A 20,233-nucleotide genomic window follows, 5' to 3' on the forward strand; every position below is an offset into this window, starting at 1 on the left:
AGTCTTGATTGCTTTGCAGCATTTTGTGGTTTTTCAGAATGTGTGATTGATGGTGCTCTTCCTTATTTGCGGCTTGGCAGCTTTGAAGAATGTCCGTGTAAAATGTTAAAGATTCTTTAAAAGGCCCAGTGAGTGAAGTTTATTGTGTTTCTTTTATTACATTCATTCTTTGTGTAGTGTCAAGTGATGAATCCCAGACCAGTGGGAGATAAACTGAATACATATATGGAGATGGTTTTCTTTAAGATGGCAGTGTCCCTTCACTGACAGCTAAAGGATAAACCTTTAATCTTCAGCAGGTTATAGAGTGATCCATTTAAAGCATACACTGACTGATATACGCAAGCACATGCACACACGAATGCAAGCAGCATACCCAGGCGCACATATATTTAGCATATACTCTTGTCCACACACACAAAGACATGTACAGACATAGACACGTATACATACACACAGAAACACATAAATACATACAGACACATACAAAATGTGTAAGTGCATAAAAACAGTGCACACAAGACAAAGATACCCCATATAGCCTTAAAAGACCGTTGGGGCAAGTGCTGTTAGCAAGTATCTCTTAAGGCGTGGTGTGGCTTGCACCATGCCTAACTGCCTTTTCCCGCCAGTGCTAATGTTTACATACCAAAGCAAGTACTCATTTAAAAGCTTAGTCGACCTATAGGAGGTCAAAGACTAACGTACGGTGCGAAAGAAGTTCAACATACATATATACAATATAAACCAAACTGCAGTGTGATAACCACTACGCTGTTAGCAAGCACCTTTGAAGGCCAGTACGGCGCACGAGGGGGTGGGTCGCCAGCACCACGCACCTACAAAGACAAACAGAGACAAACATAATACACATGGGAACAACAACCGCCATTCGCCACTAAGTTGCGGTGATGTCACCACGGTGCTTGTGCCAGGCTATGTGCATTTTAAGGCCACACGAAGTATTGAACGCCCACTGGCAGGAGGTCACGGGACAGACCCAGGTGCCATGGGTTGACTGACTGAGATGACTGGCCGATGCACCACCTGTAAATCCTACGATGCAAACTTGCTGTGTTTTAGCCACCCGGCACTCCGGTTGTTTTTGGGAGTGTCGCTCCTCTGCCCTCCATTGTTTCTGGAGGCCGACTGCTTCCAACTGTCCAGTAGCGTCCTTCATGAGCCTCCTGCACACCGTAGCGGGCACACGCACACTAATATATAAAGCATTATTGCCTCCAACATTGAGTGAAGATATGTATTTGTTCACAGGGAGATGCAGGCAGTGTGGGTCAACCTGGAAGAACAGGCCTGGCAGGTGCTCAAGGAAAACTCGGAAAACCTGGGCAGCCGGGAGCAGCGGGACTCATGGGGGCCAAGGTGAGCTTTCTGGCATCCAGATCAAAGGCAGTGAAGCAAATGCTGTCCTCTGGTTGGATGGGGTTGAGGCGGTGGTCATTATTCCATGGGTGGTGACGCTCAGGTCACCACGTGTCCCGGTATTCCCCACGATTTTAAACTTTTTTTTAGAGTCGCTGTCTTGGAGAATCTGTAAGTGTTTCTAGGACATTGAATGCCTACATACAGGAGTGCAAACAAGCACATGAATTAACAGGTATACAATGTATTTGTCAGTTGTGTAATAATATGCCGGTTAAAAAAATGTTTAGTTACATGTAGTTGTCCGCTATTCCGGTGTTGTGAGATTTTATACTTCTTCTCCAACATGCAAAACACGTTTGAATGAGGTATTGGCCTAATAACATTGTACAAGAACCCCCTGAAATAAAGCCTTGAAGCTCAGTCTTTAGCGAGTCATTCATAGATAGATAAATGAATCACGTGTTATTTCCTTTTTTATGTTTTTGCTGTATAGTTCTCCAGTGTCTAGGTTGCTACCGAACGTTGTCTGACGCGATGTCAGACGTTTCGCTGCATGTGCTGGGAGCTTTTTCAGGAAATGACATAGAAGCTTCATAGAAGCTGCACTTAGAGTGAAACAGCAGACGTCATGCTGAGCAACGCGCGGCACAAACCCGAAAACGCATCAAAGAGATGAATTACATCATCGTCATTACACTGGGGCATTTGATGCCAGCATTGAAAATCTGAACTTGGCTTATAAGTGTGTGTGTTTCTGTTTAATGAGTTTTCTGGGGGGGGGGTTATTTTCCTGCGAAAGAATATTGATGGCAGGATCCATGTTGGCTCCTGTTCGAAAGTGGAAAAATGACCGAGTCCAGCCCAAGTGTTCCACAGCGAAATGAGAGCTGGACCAAATTTATAACCTTTGCTTCGCTACCAAAAATAGAAAAAGCACAGTGATAGCTTTCACACTGCACCCAGCAGGCCTTGAAAAAAGAAAAAAACTATGGCAGCGCCAAGTGGGATGTAAATTTCCCTTACACAAGCACTGAGGCGTTTACATTTACACAGCGCGCGCAACGAGCCATTTAAATTTACACAGCCCATGCACTGGAGGATTCTGTTTTCATGTCCCTTGCACTGGGGCATTGGATTAACACACCACACATGCTCAATGTGTTAATTTGCACAGCACATGCTCTGAGAAAGTTGCCCAGTGATAACAAGTACGCGTTCCAACTCAGCTCCCTCCCCCTCATCAGTTATGTTCAGGATTCAGTAAAATAATAAATTCTTTTTTTTTGCAGTTTTTTTATGGCTCATTTGTATTGTATATCGGCTTCGTTTTTGCATCTCGTTTGTATAGTTTGGTTTTCGCGCTACGAACCTAAATGTAACTTCTAAATATTGATACTATTTCCTTATACCTTCAGTAATAGATTCTCATTCTTGGTTCTTTCGGTAAATTCACGTAGAAGGGAAATAATAAAATAATAAATATGAAACAATTAAAAAAAAATGTCCTTCTACGTGACTTTACCGAAAGAACCAAGAATATGAATCCCTGCAGTCACGAAAGCTTTAAATCGAAATTTAATAGATTATCATACGCATAATTCAATGCATATAATATGAGCCGAAGAATACATGTCAATCGATGCCTAGTAGCAATTCATTCATTTGTGGCCATGAAGTATGTAACGTCAGATTTTTGTTTCATTTGACAAAAAATTATCTCTGAAGATTGAAAATGTTTCAGTTTGACGGTCATATTACAAACATTTACCTGTAGCAGGGCAAATGGGATGGTGCGTCACCGCTAATGTGTCTCAGAGGTCATTTGAAGGGATCTCAGAAGTGCTTTGGATATATCGTATTCTGTGTGCTGTGCTGTAACACACAGGGAGATACACTGCTCTGCAGGAGTTCAGAATTGATTGAGTTATGAGAGAGCACAACTGGTTCATAATCTGGTTAACACAAAAAGAGAGAGAAACAGTGGAAATGTAAATTTCGATTTAAAGCTTTCGTGACTGCAGGGATTCATCTTCTTGGTTCTTTCAGTAAAGTCACGTAGAAGGGAGATAGTAAAATAATAAAAATAAAACATAATAAAATAATACAATTCTGACGACGTTTCGGCCACAATGCAAGCAGCCGTCCTCAGGTGAAGAACAGGTCTGTCGGAAAGACAGCGTCTGAATGTATTTATGAAAAATATACATTAAAAAAAATGTTTATATGAATTTTACTGTGTAATTTTACGTTGTGACCTTTGAACCCTGACCTGTATAGGGTGATCGCGGTATGGATGGGCAGCCCGGGATACCTGGGCAGCGAGGAATTTTGGGCACCGACGGCCCGCAGGGCAACAAAGGGGAGACAGGCGAGAAGGGGCAGCTGGTAAATATTATAACCACATCAACAAAGCAAGTTCATTAAACATGTGCAGATATATCAAACCTTTTTTCATCATTAGACCTCCTTTGCCAGTACTAAAATATAATGATAGGGTTTTTCCCCTTTTTTCTGGCAACGAAACTGAAACCTTTTTATGAGGATTCATGTCTGCATTAGCCACAATACTTGCAGTCAAATGCAAACAAAAAACACAATATGATAATATATGCATTGTCCTTGAAACTGGTGTGGACCAATCAGTTTCAAGGACAATGCATATATTATCATAGTGTGTTTTTTGTTTGCATTTGACTGCAAGTATTGTGGTTAATGCAGACATTAATCCTTGTAAAAAGGTTTCAGTTTTGCTGCCATAAAAATGGGGAAAACCCCTATTATTATATATCACACCTGTTTCATTGTTATAAGTGAATGCACACGGCGGAATGAAAAATAGATTTTTTTCTGCGAATGTGCTTGATTGTTTTCTAAAATCTGAAGCTGAACAGAGTTTGTCATGGTATATTTTTTAACATAGTGCTAGCATATGTGAAAATCACACTGCTACAGGATTTGATTTTACTCGAGCTGCATTAGAGGAAGACTGTGCTCCCATAGTGTATAACATTATAGTGAAATAGAAAAAAGCTAAGCCCATGAAACTTCTGTAAAAAAAATACACCAGGGCATGATTAGTCTGATAACCTGACGATCAAATAATAAATTAAATAAGCAGACAATGTGTCGCCTTAACATATCCGTTTACATGTTAAACTAAATAAATAATGTCGTATAATTTCAGAATCATTGTTTCAAGGCAAGAACATTCTATAACAGTGTTGACACATCTTCTTGGTTCTTTCGGTAAAGTCACGGCTCATTGATTAGTGCAGTTTGCAATGTACGGTGCAAAAGAAGTTCAACATACATACAGCAGAGACATTATTTTTAGTTATAATTATCAAATAAATGTGATAGGCCAGCATGCCCCTAGCGAGGAAATGTATTAAATGCACGATGTATTTTCCCCAATACCGTGCCTACATTGCGACATGTGTAGATGTAAACAACACGCATGCATCTTCCTGAAATATACTGCATCGATATTTTCATAGTGTGCTATACAATGTTGTGCTATGTAATGTATTCCTCAGATGAGGTTCTGTAAATATGCAATAAAGTTTAAAAATAAAAAAATGAGGTTTTGTTCAAAACAAGTACATATTGTAGAGCAGTTAAAGAATGATAAATATCTTTAAAAAATGTAATTCTTCACAGGGGGACTACGGTGAAGCAGGAATTCCTGGCTTTGAAGGTTTTCCTGGGCCCAAGGTGAGATTATTGTAATATCACGCAATCAAGACAAAGTCATTTTTATGTAATTTATCAAGTTATGTGAAAGTCTTCTTGGTTCTTTCGGTAAAGTCACGTAGAAGGGAAGTAATAAAAGAATAAAAATAAAACATAATAAAATAATTCTCACCAGGAAAAATTATGTGAAAGTGTCAAGTTTGTCCACAGGGTAAATTGGCTGGCATTGACCTATCACCCCGTGACTGTCGTCTGGCATGCGTGGCTTTCACCACAGGGCCCCATTGGAGACAATGGATTTTCTGGCTCCGCTGGACCCACAGGCCCTACTGGCCTAACAGTAAGTCACTGGCAGCGAGTAAGTGCACAGGTGGCGAGTGTGTGAAACGGCAGTGTGGTGTCTCAAAGTTTTGCTTTTGAACCACGTGATAATATAGTGCAATGTTCTTCATTGCAAGGCCCGCAGGCCACTGGCGGCCCCTGGTGGCCTTTAGTGCGGCCCCTGATGTGCGGCCCCCGACTATACACATGTGAAAACACTCCATCATCATCATCATCGTGCTGTCAAACCCCAATGGTTTAAAACGTGTGGCGGCCCTCACACTGATGTCTTATCGGTGAAAGTGACCCCCTCTGAAAATTAGTCAAGAACGCTGCTATAATGCGTCCGATTTCAGAATCTAAATAGGTTATAGCCTGGCTATTACTTGGATGGGTAACAGTCGGGGCTGGCAAGACATTGTAGGTGTGGGGCCATGAGATGGCAATGTGGAGTGTCACCCCCTTGTAATGTGTGGGTTGTCTCCAAGCTTTCCAGTTTCCTCCCATGTGCCAAATACTAATTAGTGGCATCGGCCACACATCCCAATTAGAATCCGAATCTATGTTTAGACTGGAGGAATCCGATGAGCCGTGAAGCTCTTTTTCACAGATGTTCAGTAGGGGTGGGTCAGCAAGTTACACAATGTCGTAGGGGACTCCTGAACAAGTCTTGAGACACAGTGAGCCTTTACCGGATAAATAATTGTCATCATTTTGAATAATTGGCATCTGTGCTTCTATACAGTCACGATGCATGTAAACAATTCATATCTTACTCAAATATCAGGGACTCTCTTATTTTTCACCTATTTAGTTTATTTAATCTTAAGCTTTCTTAGCTTTGCATTTAAATGGATGCTTGATTTTATTTCTGGAATATAAAATTATAATATATTAACAAAGCATTGTGGAGTATTCAAATTATCAACCAGTTTTCTGAACAGAAAATGTCGATTTGAATCATTAGCAATAGTACACCATTGTGTGTGCCATATAATCTGATTAAAAAGTTAACAATGAAATAACCAAATAATGCATCCATGAATGCTCATAGCGATGAGGTGACTGCAAACATTCTATCAATCAAAACATCCCAAGCAAAATGGTCCCTCCTTAAGGAATCTTGACAATCAGTGAGACTTTTCTGGATATAGTATTATTGTTAAAGACAATGCTGCCTTAGTGTGATGGTTAGCACACTGGACTTGCAATCCAGAGGCTCAATTTCCTGGTAGTGGCAAGTTCATTAAATCCCCCCCACCTCTGTCCACCCAAAAGTAAACATGGATACAGCAAAGTTAGTTGATCAACAAGTGATGTGTGGTGGGGCAAATTGTGGGTACTCTCACCTCTTTCAAGATGTTCGACCAGCATGGAAGAGTAGGCCAACATCCTCTCTATATGGGCTATCGAGAGCTCTCTCTGATGGAGCCCCTTCCACGAGCAGTGGCGAGAGCGAGTAATTACAGGGCTGGGTCGTAACCTTTACCAAAGTTTGGTATTTTAGAGGAGCTGCTTTCGCTTCACACAAATGTATTAACTTCTTTTGTACCGTACCTAGCCAACCGTGCTAATCGGAGGTGCGGGGGAAGGTCAACAAAATAACGACAAAAAGCAGTTTTAAAGAAATGAGTTTCAATCTAGATTTAAAAGTGCGTAGCTCCAGTGGCTTTTAATTATCTCCAGTGGCTTCCTAAAATCACTTCTAAAGAAATGAGTATATGCAAACTGATTGATCTCGTCCTATATAATCGGAGCTGCAATCAGACCCGCGCCGACTGCATCCCTTACATCGTCCAACACAAAGGGAGGCTTAGCTCTTTAAATGTTTGAGATGTGACGCAAGGTGTTTTGAGTTTATGTGGCCTTTTTAGCAATGCCTTATAAATGCCAATATTATTATTATTTATGTCCAACTTTCAAGGGGTGCTCTGGCAGCCTCCTAGCATCTGATTTTGATATTTGGTGTTTGCATGTTCTCACCTTGGTCGTGTGGAATTTTTTTATGGGTTCTCCAGTTTTTGTCCTCCACATTTAGAAACGTGCATTGAGATTATTTAGATTATTTTGCTGCTATACATTTCCACGTGATAAGCCACTTTGTTGAGCTATCATTTGTGGCCAAGTCGCTTCTCAAAAGTGGGCTTTACCTGGTAAGATAAAAAAAATTATTTCGTTTTATACGTATGTTTTTATGTGATTTGTTTACCTTTCCTATACTTTGCGCTCCTGTCATGTTTTGTATTGTTCATTGTTGTAACTTTCTGACCCCCGCCCCCTTAGTGGACATCTGTGAAAATGAGCCTCATAGCTCATCAGGTTCCTCCGGTGATAAATAAATGTTCTGATTCTGATCTCTCCGTGGAGGCCTTTACAATGATCGCTGCGCATGTTTTCAGGGAAGCCGAGGCATCGTGGGACCTGAGGGTGCCGTCGGGCCGTCCGGCCGTCCGGTGAGTCTCACCGTGTACCCCCCCCCCCCCCCCGACACTGCACGAGCCTCACAACACGCAGGGCGCATTGCGTTGTCGCACGCGTTCAAGTTCATGTACTAGGTGTAGCCCTGTGAGCCATTCGGCTCTTGAATCGGGTGCAACCGCAACAAACAAAAAACAAAAACATGAACAAAAAAACATCTTAAAGTGAATATGTGACTGAGTGAAAACAGAAATTCCAAGAAAAGACTGCAAAATATTGCAGAAAAAAACACACCGTACACCAACTCTGTGTGCGTAAGGGGTTGTCGCGGGTGACGCTGATGTTTCGTGTCTTGACTCGTTTTTCTTCTCCCCGCCACCCCACAGGGCTTCAAGGGGATAAAGGGACAAGCAGGAGAGACGGTAAGGTTTCATGCCACCGGTGGGGAGGATTTCCCATAAATATGCTAAATTCCTCTTCAAATGCAAATTCTTTTGTCAAGGCTCTCTTCCTCCTCCCTCACAGCTTAAATAGACACTCCAAGCCTAAGACGTGTCATTTAGACTCTGTCTTATCGACAGACTTGTTCTTCACCTGAGGACGGCTGCTTGCGTTGTGGCCGAAACGTCGTGAGAATTATTTTATTATGTTTTATTTTTATTATTTTATTACTTCCCTTCTACGTGACTTTACCGAAAGAACCAAGAAGATGCAGCGTTGAGTTGGCACAGGCGAGGGGCCTGGGGTTCGAATCCAGCTTTCAGTCGCCGTGATTTAACCTGGTTGCCAAGTGTCTTGATTTGTTTGTCTCAAGCCAGTCTTGCTGACCTGCCCATGCTGGACATGTTTGAAAAAGAACTTAAAATCTCATCAGATTCCTACAGTCTAAATAAAGATTATTTATTTTAGATAAAGATTCTAACTCTGATTCAGTCACGACCTATGACTGACTGCACACAAAATAGAAACGTCACATTAAATTTAGTTCTGCACTTAATTTCGCTAAATTCCTGGTCTAGAAATTTAAATATTTTTTGACAAAAGCAATAGTATTCTTGGTTCTTTCGGTAAAGTCACGTAAAAGGGAAATGATAAAATAATAAAAATATGAAACAATAAAATTCTCACGACGTTTCGACTGCAACAAATGTTCTTGCTGTAGATTTCACACCTGATGATGATGATTGCTTGTGTTGCAGTCGAAACGTCGTGAGAATTTTATTGTTTTATATTTTTATTATTTCATTATTTCCCTTCTACGTGACTTTACCAAAAGAGCCAAGAATATGAATCCCTGCAGTCACTAAAGCTTTAAATCAAAAAAGCAATAGTTTTTACTTGCGTCTGCGTAGTAAGGCAATGAAGCACTTGATGTTGTTTTATAGCTAGATGAAAGGCCATTGAAAACATGCTCTTGTTTTGCAAGGGAGGTGTGTTGAAATGCCAAATGAAAATCTATAGACCTAGAAACTAAGTGCAGATGTTATTTTTTTTTTCAATAGTGAAAATATCTAAAGCATTGAAAATATTATTCTTACATTTAAATGTCGATTACTGTAAAAGTACTGCCTCGGATTTTACATGTAAAATATTAAAGAATATTTAATTAAACATTGTATTGCGTAAAGGATGGTTTACAAAAAAGTATCCATCAGTTTAAACAAAACAAAGTTCAGCTGTCCTTTTATCTTGCGATTGTGAAATTGATTTTAGAGGTCGCTGTTCTGGCAAATCTAAAGCAAACTAAATTCTACTGATTTCCACGAAAACCACATTGCTCACCACAAACAAAGGGACAGGTCAATGGTGATGAAAAGACTTTCATTATTAGTTCATCATTAAAGACATGGAGCCATGTGGAGCTAGAGTGTTTCATAGATCTGAACCATCTGGTATTGCTATGAATATATATAAATTTACAAACCTTATTCAAGGCACTCATGGATGAAGGGCTCATTGCCCATATGACTCTTACCATGTCAGTGCATTTAACTGGTAGTGATGAGTTTTTAGGTTCAAATACAGACTCCCACCCATAATGAAACAGGTTCTCAAGTGTATTAAGTTGACCGTCTCAGCTCAATACTCAACGTTGCACACAAAAAAAACAATCACGCTAATTTTTTTTGAGAGCTTATTCCAGCTCCAAGAATTAAATGCTTTAATATAATTTGCGCACGATGACCACTGCAGGGCATTTTAAAAGGCGTGCCAATCAGTGCGGATTTCAGTATATTGTAGTGACTTCAGAGCTCCTCTTCTTGGTTCTTTCGGTAAAGTCACGTAGAATGGAAATAATAAAATAATAAAAATAAAACATAATAAAATAATTCTCACGACGTTTCGGCCACAACGCAAGCAGCCGTCCTCAGGTGAAGAACAGGTCTGTCAATAAGATAGAGTCTGAATGAGACGTCCTGGGCTTGGAGCGTCTAAATTCAGACTGTCTTATCGACAGACCTGTTCTTCACCTGAGGATGGCTACTTGCATTATGGCCAAAACTTCGTGAGAATTATTTTATTATGTTTTATTTTTATTATTTTATTATATCCATTCTACGTGACTTTACCGAAAGAACCAAGAAGATGAATCCCTGCAGTCACGAAAGCTTTAAATCGAGACTTCAGAGCTATTTCTGTGATGTCATATTCCATGTCCGTTCTTAGACGCAAGGTGATCGCAGCACTTGTAGCAAGTTGCGAATGGGAACTTCTGAGGCTGGTGACATGAGGCTGATGTCACAATTGCAATAAAATTGGGAGAAAATCAGAAAAAAAATGTCTCCAAAGGAAATGTTCATATGACATTGAGCTGGGAATTCCAGTGTAACTTTCTCTGTGCTTCCACCCCATCCCCTTCACTGTCCCTCTGGGACTCAGGGTCTTCAAGGGCCAAGGGTGAGTGACTGCTAAAGCATTTTATGACTTTCTTTCATTACTAGAAGTGTACCGACGCACGAGTTCACTGTCGAACGTCGGTTCTTAGGCTCACGATGCATGCGTTGCATTTGCACGTGTAAGAATTTTACTGTTATTTGTTTTAGTCCGTATATGTTATATGTAATGGGCTCACTTTAACCGTACCGCTATTAGTAGCCACTACATTCACCACAATGTTAAATGTAACATTAATTAATAAAATTTCAACCGTGGATTATGACCCTCAAATAACCAGGGGCGCGAGGTGGCTAGTCATTACGCCTCCAATAATGACCATACATTGCCGTGTTAGCAGAAACAAATACATTGTGTGCATGTGAAATCTGCATGTGTTCAATATGCTGATATTCTTCTATAGGTAATAGCCATTCACAATTTGTTACCTATCGTGCATCTCTTTACACATTGTGTGTAACAGGGTCACAGATTAACACTCGTGTTTCATCTTTACAGGGACCAAAGGGACCGACAGGCCAGGCTGGGCCTCCTGTAAGTTAAGCTTCTCTCTTCAATTGGTTTCAATTACTCGGTGACCAGCTGGTTGAGGGACTTGGTTCGAGTGTGTGGCTCGCAATCAGAAGTTTGCCAGTTAAAATCCTGGTTGGGGACTTTGTTCGAGTGCGTGGCTCGCAATCAGAAGTTTGCCAGTTAAAATCCTGGTTGGGGACTTTGTTCGAGTGCGTGGCTCGCAATCAGAAGTTTGCCAGTTAAAATCCTGGTTGGGGACTTTGTTCGAGTGCGTGACTCGCAATCAGAAGGTTGCAAACTCAAATCCTGGTTGGGGACTTGGTACAAGTGTGTGGCTCGCAATCAGAAGTTTGCCAGTTCAAATCCTAGTTGGGGACTTTGTTCGATTGCGTGACTCGCAATCAGAAAGTTGCGAGTTAAAATCCTGGTTGGGGACTTTGTTCGAGTGCATGACTCGCAATCAGAAGTTTGCCAGTTCAAATCTTGGTTGGGGGTCAGTTCTGGGCTATTACACTTTCGGGGAAGGTAGCAGTGTTTGTTCTCTAGGTGAACTCATCCCCATCATATGGATGTACAGTTTCCACCACTAGATCAAGGATATAAACGAGAGGTGCTTGTTGTGTCATGCTCATTCAATCGAGAAACCATTTGACTGTAACGTTATTTCATTACGGCTTTACTAAAAAAACTAATAAACGGCTGGATACATGCCTTCTCTTGCTGTGTTTGACCATGCTTCACCATGCTGGGGAGTGCAATTTTATGAAGGACATGCAAGACCGATTCGGATATCGCTCGTCGCTGACGTTGAGCTCACTTGGCAAGGCTTAATAGCACAGTGCGGTGGCCACTGCACCACCGCTCCCCCCTGTTATATTATAGTAACCGATGCATTTTGCAGATTTAACTTTGCTGCATTCGTTTTTGTTCCAGGGTCCTCCGGCTCTACCGAGCTCTTTGGTGAGTCACGATAGACATTGCTGTTTACGTCCGACGAAAGCGTTCGTTGCACATTCTGCCTTGAAATAAACTTTAAAATATAACATAGGCGACGTTTCGGGAAATGGTCCTCCTTCATAGCACGTAAAGGCATTGTTATTGACAAATGCGTTGAGTATTTTTGTTAATTGTGCCTGCGCACCACTACCAACATGGCAACATCATCAAATAATTTGACATATTGACATCTGGGTTCAGTGCTGCAATGTCACTTTGCGTGTTGCTGATGCACAGTGTGGAACACACTCAATGGTTCTCCCCAATGTGTTGTGTCTACGTTTAGAGACAACACGACTTTGGTGCAGCTCTCCAAGCCTTCATCGAGTCCAATACAGCACTTAACATAGAGGTGAGGGCAGCGCTGAGCAAAGGTCGCAACCGGGTACCCGGCCGGGTACGGGTACGGGTAGGCCGTGAGTCACTAGTGAGTAACCGTTTGTCACTCATGTCGGGTAGGGTACGGGTACGGTTAGGGAACGGGTACCCATTTGCGACCCTGGTGCGGCCGGGTACGGGTAAGGAATCAAAACCCGTTTGCGACCTCTGGCGCTGAGTGCCGTATGTGCCCATTAGACGAAACTTGCGGTGACAAAGATCCTTCGTGTAGCTTGAATAGACTTTTGGGGCAAGTGCTGTTAGCGAGCACCTATGAAGGCCGATACGACACACCAGTGGGTGGGTGGCCAGCATCACGCCCGGCCACCTTTGTCTCCCTGGTGGCGATGTTTACACACTGCACCAAGTTACTCATTTGAGGCTGAGTCGACCTAGGGGAGGCCCAGGACCGTTTCAGATATTCATCACTCTTGTGGGCCGTGAGCGGGAATCAAACCCGGGTCGCCCAGCCCGATGCGCAGCGCACTAACCACTGCACTACTGCGCTTTGCACACACGCGTGCATGCGCACACACCCACGCACGATTGCCGCAGACCTATCAGGACTCCACCCTCCCGGCGATGGAGCAGGGGGTGGAGATACTCAAGACTCTGCACTACCTCAGCACGCTCATCCAGGGCATCAAGAACCCCATGGGCTCGCGCGAGAACCCCGCCCGCATCTGCCGCGACCTCCTTAACTGCGAGCAGAAGGTGGCTGACGGTGAGAGCTCGGCACTGCGAACAGAAGGGCCCCCGTGTGGCTCCCCGAGCATCACAGCCGGCGCTTTGTAAATGCATTGCCTTGACTGTGTGTCAGGCGATGTCCAAGTCAGGCCACTTGGTTGAGCCATCATTTGTGGCCATGTCGCTTCTGAAAAAATAAACTAATAGCTCAGTGGGCTTTACCTGGTAAGATAAAAAAAAAATTGATTAGTTTTATTTGTATTTTTTAAAGTGATTTGTTTACCTTTCATATACTTTGCACTGCTATCGTAGTTTTATATTGTTTGTTCTTGTAACGTTCTAACTCATCGGATTCCTCCAGTGTAAATACATGTTCTTATTCAATCGTGAAGCTTCAAGAGCGAGAAAATGTATTTCATATCGTGGACCTGAACTGTGATATTCTTTGGGTCTTTCGTTAAAGTCACATAGATAAGTTAAAAAAAAATATCAAAAGACCACGACGTTTCAATCGCAACACAAGCAGTTGTCATCATCCTTTTCCTGATGACGACCGCTTGTGTTGCAATCGAAACGTCGTAGTCTTTTGATATTTTATTTGAACTTATCTACATGACTTTACGGAAAGACCCAACGAATATGAATTCCGGCAGTCACGAAAGCTTTAAGTCAAGATTGGAAAGTGATAGTTTCTGGAATCAGAGTAAACAATTATAATTACAAACCTATCAGCTCCATCTGACTATTAAAAGCTACAGCAGACACATTGCAGTGATGTTACAAGAGGATGTTATAGAGCAGCAGTGTCCAACTCGATTCTCCCGAGCCACATGCGGTCTTTAATCCACCCCATGCGGCTCTATGGAAAGGGCATACCAACATAAAACATACGATCACGGTAGCAAGAATAGTGAATGTCTGCCATGCTGTGCTGAAATATATATACACGTATACATACACTTGGCTCTTTGCAGAACTCATGGGTACTTTTTGGCTCTTGATCTGTTCCAGGTTGGCCCACCCCTGCTTTTGAGGCTTCCTGATCTGTAATTTCCACTCAGCTTAAAAGTCATGCTGGACAGCCTAGACCAGTCTCATTGTTTTTTTGGTAAAGTCACGTAGGTGAAAACTAAATCAAATACAAATAAAGCAACTAAATTAAATCACGACGTTTCGGAAGCAACACAAGCATCCGTCGTCAGGTGTGACAGCTCCAGCAAAATTACTGTAGCGTATGAAGAGAGCTTAACGTGTTTATATAGGGTACTAGGCGGGGTGCATGAGGCAGTCACGAAAACTTCAAATCTAGAATTAGCCTAGACCAGTGTTTCTCAACTCCAATCCCCACGTCCCTGCAAATCTCCATGATTACCACCCACAAGGTGCCTGCGGTGTGCAGTGGCTTAAATTGGGTCCCCAATGGAAAATATTCGTTATCGCAAATATGCAGTTCGTGGGAGGGTCACGAAGACTGGAGTTGAGAAACGCTAGCCTCGGGCACATACGCAATGGGTGTATCATGAGATATGATAGATGTGTTTACTTGGGTTATGTCTTTAAACACTATTGTGTGCAGCATCGTAGCTGCCGAACATGTTTGCATCATTTATATCAACTTAGCTAACTCTTGGTTGTTGTTGTTGTACTATTTAGTTAAATGAATGGAACATGTTCCGGTTTTGTTGGAACATCGTAAATTCTCTATTATTCCTGCATCTAACATTCAATCGCACTTTTCTCTACCAGGTAATTACTGGATTGACCCAAATCTCGGCTGCTCCTCGGACAGCATTGACGTTTTCTGCAACTTTACTGTTGGTGGCCAGACATGCCTAAAGCCACTGGCCATGAGTAAGGTAAGAACTTCCTGTTGGTCAGAATGTGCGCTGCTATTTCACTGGACCACATTCGCCAGATAACCAGCACTGGGCAAGTAACGATGCATCAATTCATTGATTCGAATTGGGTTCTCAACACTCATGATGCATGCATCAAATCGTGCGTGTGAGAATTATTTTCAAATAGGTTCAGGGTCCGAGCACCACTGATATCATGGGTTTTAATCTGGGGGGTCCTCACGAGTTGATGCGCTCAGCCCAGTCACCAATTATTAATTTCTTTTAAACATATTACATTGGGTTTTTCACTTAATTTGGAAAATATTGCAACTCTGAAAATTGAATGTATGGGTCTGACTGCCATGTCACAGACGTTTCTCTGGTGTACTGCACGTGGGAAAATGCAGTACCCCTAGTGTGGAAAAGAGGTTATTTAAAGGGATCTCAGGAGTAGTTTTGTGACGTCACCTTTTTTTCAGAGCACCGTCATATACACGCCGGGTGATGCACCTATCTGCAAGAGTTCCTACATCACATTGCTTCGTCTCATTTCGTGACGCCACAAAATAACCAGAATCCAATCGGGGGGAAATGCATTAACCCTATAGCGCAGCCATGAACTGCTCCACATTGTGCTCTGGAAGACTTATACAAGCAGTAATATTTGCTCACGAAAGATCGCTTATTGATCCCTTTAAGTAATAAGACGTATCAGATCAAAGAACAGCCTGTAAAGTTTAGACCAAAGGCCTCACGCTCGGTCTCTCGGAACAAGGGTGGCGGCATCTTATGGTTAAAAAAATATATATCAATGTATAAATCAATTGATTCTTGAATAAAATTGTTACAATCCTATTCTGCGCCTTGCAACTCCTCGCTCGCATCACGACGCGTCGCCGACATGCCCGCCGCTCTCGTTCCTCCCCTCAGCTGGACTTTGGAGTGGGCAAGATACAGATGAACTTCCTGCACCTGCTGAGCTCGGAGGCCGTGCAGCCGGTGACGGTGCACTGCCGCGGCGGGCCAGCCTGGGAGGACCCCTCCTCGCCGCACCCTCACCGCCACGCCGCACGCTTCCGCGCGTGGAGCGGCCGCCTCTATGAGCCGGGAGGCCTCCTGGAGCCACGTGTACTTCACGACGGATGCCGGGTACGGGCGGCAAAAGGGGGTCGTTGGGTCGCTTGAGCGGACGGCGACGTCTGTCTCAAAGGGGCTTTCTGATCCGTCTTGTGCGTTTTACGGTCGATCGATTGGTCGATTTCGCAACCTCCAATTAGCACGGTTGGCTATGTCCGGTGTGAAAGAAGTTCAACATACGTGCATACATATCCGACACAAGATGCAATTTATTTGCTCTGATTAAATTGCAGGGATTGCGATCGTTGGCCGGTGGTTTTCGATCCGTCTGTGTGTTTAGAGTTGAGAACCAAACACCATCGATCGATTGATTGATAGCCTGCACAAGATGAATTTATTTGCTCCGATTAAATTGCAGGGATTGCGATCGTTGGCCGGTGGTTTAGAAGCACAGGCTCAGAATGATGATGGTGGTAAAGCGTTCCAAATGTTTGCCTCGTGCGTTTTTTTCCAAAAATAGTTTTGTCGCTAATTATAAGCAGTTGCGGGGGATGTGTACCGTAGACCCATTCCGAATTTGAACAATGTCTTTCAAATGAGCTATTGCTCATTGTGTCTGTGAATATTAAAGTCACAAATTAAAACTGGGCCATACAAATACATCAGCGATGTGTCTGCTATTTAATAAACATTCGAGATGTAATGATGACTCAATATATCAATAGTGACTTTTAAGCCCATGATACATGCATTGAATTGAATATGTAAGAATAATATTTTTCGATCATGAAATAAATGTAATGGCTCACGAATATGGCTTCACGAAGATGGTACATCAGCAATGGCAGCAATTAGCAAATATCATTTCCAAAGATTAAAGTAGTATCGCCAAAGTATTAATTGATGGTCGTTCTGTTAACATTTCTGTCGTAGATGACATGTCCATGGAATTTTCCCTGGGGTTAACCGCTCGTTTGACCCACTGCTCACTCGTTTGTGTGTCTGTTCCTCGCAGATGGACGATGGGAAGTGGCACAAGACCGAGTTTCTGTTTACCACTCAGGATGTCAACCACTTGCCAATTGTAGACGTCCATTTTACTCACCAGAAGCCCGACTCCCAGTACCATCTTGAAGTGGGACCCGTCTGCTTCCTTTGAAGATACATATGCAAATTCTTATTATATTTTTTATTAGCAAGTATGAAATGAAGGATTACATGGTTTTACAAAAGGACTAGCATTTTGAAAGATTAAATCCAACTTTTTATTCTATTTTTATATAAGAATATGTGGAATTCACACCCACCACGGTAGCACGCAATTTGCCAAAAATTACGCAGAAACGTTTCTCTCTACCGACTGTTACGCGTTCATATCTTGGCGTTGACCGCAGCTGTGAGAGAGGACTGCTGAAATATGCAAGACACGAGCCTTGGGGTTGGTCGCGAAAAAGGATTCTTTTTTTTTTATGGGCCGATTCGCGCTCATTCGACTCGTCCTCGCTGCAATCGTGAAGGCGTTTGTAAATAATTATTTAATAGTACGCTCGGCCACAGCGGCACTTGTGGATGCAAGCTGTTGGATCGAGAGTCTGATCGTTTCCAGATGTGCAATAACTGACGATACTAAATAACGTGATTTGGTGCTGTGCTCCAACACATATTGCAAACATATCTGGGAATGCTAAAGTGTTAATACCTTCGGTGCTCACAAAACACAGCAGTTTGATGTCTGTTGCTACATTTAATTACGCTTTTGTGCACAGTGACATTTTTTTTATTATGTATTTTACAAAAAAACCATTGTGATAATTCAAATTGGTGCTGGTGTGTTTTTTGTGTTTAAGTTTACTACCTCATATAAATGACAAAACTTATTCGTTTTTAACTTCAAAATAATTTTTAAAAATAAAACAAAGGAACAAAAAAATACACAAAAATTCACCCCATCCTCCAAAACCCTTACGGCCAAATCACACAGTTTCTCACCATCGCGACTCGGCTTCGTTGCTGGTAAGTTGCTGCTGATTGGTTTGTGGCACCCTGGAGTAGTGGGACAGGCATCGTAGTTGTCACTTTAGGGTGGGATCGGAGTTGTAGGGTGTTAAAAAGAAAAGCCGCAATATGCTCACTTTCAAGCCATGCACACACGGCGCTTTGTTTGTACCTGGTGAGTTTCCTGCCCACGGAAAGATGTGGAGATGTTCACAATTCCAAGCACGGGGGGCCTTCACCTTACACATTGCTGGTCTCCCACTTTGTCTTGTGTACGCTTTGCATTTGCTCAGTTTGAAATGTCTCGTACACAACTAGTCAGATGATTAGGTAGGCCTTCATGTCGATAAGCTTCGTAAAAAGACAACTCTTAAGGACCGTATACATGAATGGAAAACTTTAAAATCACAGCACCTCTGTGCAATGTGATGTCACTATGTTGAGAACTGCTCTGATAACATATTTTTGGTTCTTTCGGTAAAGTCACGTAGAAGGGAAGTAATAAAATAATAAAAATAAACATTATAAACATTTTAGAAATGCAGAACAGTACCATATTTCAAACTTTAGTTTTTTTTTCTCATGACCTGTAAAATTCATACTTTTCAAAATCAATTGACTCCACGCAGGTGAGCGTCTCAATGCAGGAGCGGAGCTTCCGTTGTGAGTGGTTAAGACGTCGAGGATGGCATCAGACATTTCTGTAGACCCCACTTAGTGCAATCGTGATGATGAGTTATTGACACAAGAGCCTGCGACAAAAACATCCTTATTCTACTCTAAACGTATCTCATTAGCCCAAACTATCCTTGGCTTGAGGTTGTCAAGAACTGCAGTTAATCAACAATGCAGAGTGCATAGACTACCGTTTGCGAATCGCCACGGCAGCTGTGCTTTTAAATCTAGATTGAAAACTAATTTCTTTAAAACACCCCTAATTAGCACAGTTAGCTACGTAAGGTCAATATGCATACAGGTGTATTACGCAGCATATGCACGTCCATATAATTGATTTAAATTCCCTACGTCTGTTTAAATTCACTCGAAGGCCTACTTTAAAAAAAAAATACATATTGTCAGCCACATATTGGACTTGTGATCACAATGTTTGACAGATTTAATTGTACCATTTGTAAAACTTAAATCGTGAAATATAATTATATGAACTTCAGCAGAGCTGTAGTGTTAAGTATAATGTCAATTCCATGCTACGTCTTGTTTATAAAAAGCATTTGAAGTAGGCAAGTGTTCAATATTGTGTAGAAAAACTAACTTTATCACATATATATTGTACATACATTTTTATTGACAGATTACGTTGTACAAAATAGAATTTTTTTCCAGGAAATTATTTAATATTATTTAAAGTCGCCATTTCATGTCAAGCAAACTGGCTCGAAATGTCAAAACCTGTACATTTTGCCTGTTTTTACAAAATTGTTTTTTTTTATATCCAACACCAACATTTGTACGTTGTGTGTAAATGTTTTGACTTGAAAAAAAAGTTTATTAAAAAAAAAATCTTAGTTATGATGCTATTAAAGTGGAATGTGTGTGGATGCGCAAGTACAAGGTACGACAGGTAATTTTTTTTATATATATAAAGTTTGTTATTTTAAGTCATTCACTTTTTTGGTGCTGTTTTATTTTGCTAAATGACCCATCAACACAGCATATACCTCGATCTATTTTCATAATCTCTCCTTGCTGTTGTTTCACTGCCACGTGGGAGTTTTTTTTAAGTAAACTCAACGGAGTAATCGTTTCACTGTTGGTTTGTGCATTCTTAAGGGTGTCACGAGTTACACTAACTCCCTCGATACTAGCTTGAGCACTCCACAAATACTGTGTACTTGATCCTATTTAAATACTCGATAAACTTCCCCATAGGGTCATGGGGTCTTTAGGGGGCTGAGCCCCCCCCCCCCCCCCACCCAGCTAAACACTTACCTCCACTTGTGAACTGTTATAAAGTCACGGTTTCCATTTATTTAACATTGACTCTTAAGGACCCTACCCTTCCATGTACAGTATGTCGG

General features: G+C 41.9%; 1 protein-coding gene across 1 annotated transcript in view; it reads left to right on the forward strand.

Annotated features, from left to right (window-relative positions):
* The window catches only part of COL24A1 (collagen type XXIV alpha 1 chain), a 158,703-nt gene extending 139,067 nt beyond the window's left edge, over nt 1-19,636 (forward strand). The window contains exons 48-61 of the mRNA XM_078865719.1: nt 1,273-1,380; nt 3,661-3,768; nt 5,044-5,097; nt 5,354-5,416; nt 7,797-7,850; nt 8,202-8,237; nt 10,696-10,713; nt 11,209-11,244; nt 12,157-12,183; nt 12,506-12,571; nt 13,153-13,321; nt 15,031-15,140; nt 16,053-16,271; nt 17,215-19,636. Coding sequence (XP_078721845.1) covers nt 1,273-1,380; nt 3,661-3,768; nt 5,044-5,097; nt 5,354-5,416; nt 7,797-7,850; nt 8,202-8,237; nt 10,696-10,713; nt 11,209-11,244; nt 12,157-12,183; nt 12,506-12,571; nt 13,153-13,321; nt 15,031-15,140; nt 16,053-16,271; nt 17,215-17,358 — 1,212 coding nt within the window. The 3' untranslated portion in view covers nt 17,359-19,636. The remainder of the gene's footprint in view (nt 1-1,272; nt 1,381-3,660; nt 3,769-5,043; nt 5,098-5,353; nt 5,417-7,796; nt 7,851-8,201; nt 8,238-10,695; nt 10,714-11,208; nt 11,245-12,156; nt 12,184-12,505; nt 12,572-13,152; nt 13,322-15,030; nt 15,141-16,052; nt 16,272-17,214) is intronic.
* Nucleotides 19,637-20,233: the final 597 nt, after the last annotated feature.

Source organism: Lampetra fluviatilis, chromosome 20 (genome assembly GCF_964198595.1).
Source record: "Lampetra fluviatilis chromosome 20, kcLamFluv1.1, whole genome shotgun sequence".
In the NCBI taxonomy this organism is placed as follows: Eukaryota; Metazoa; Chordata; class Hyperoartia; order Petromyzontiformes; family Petromyzontidae; genus Lampetra; species Lampetra fluviatilis.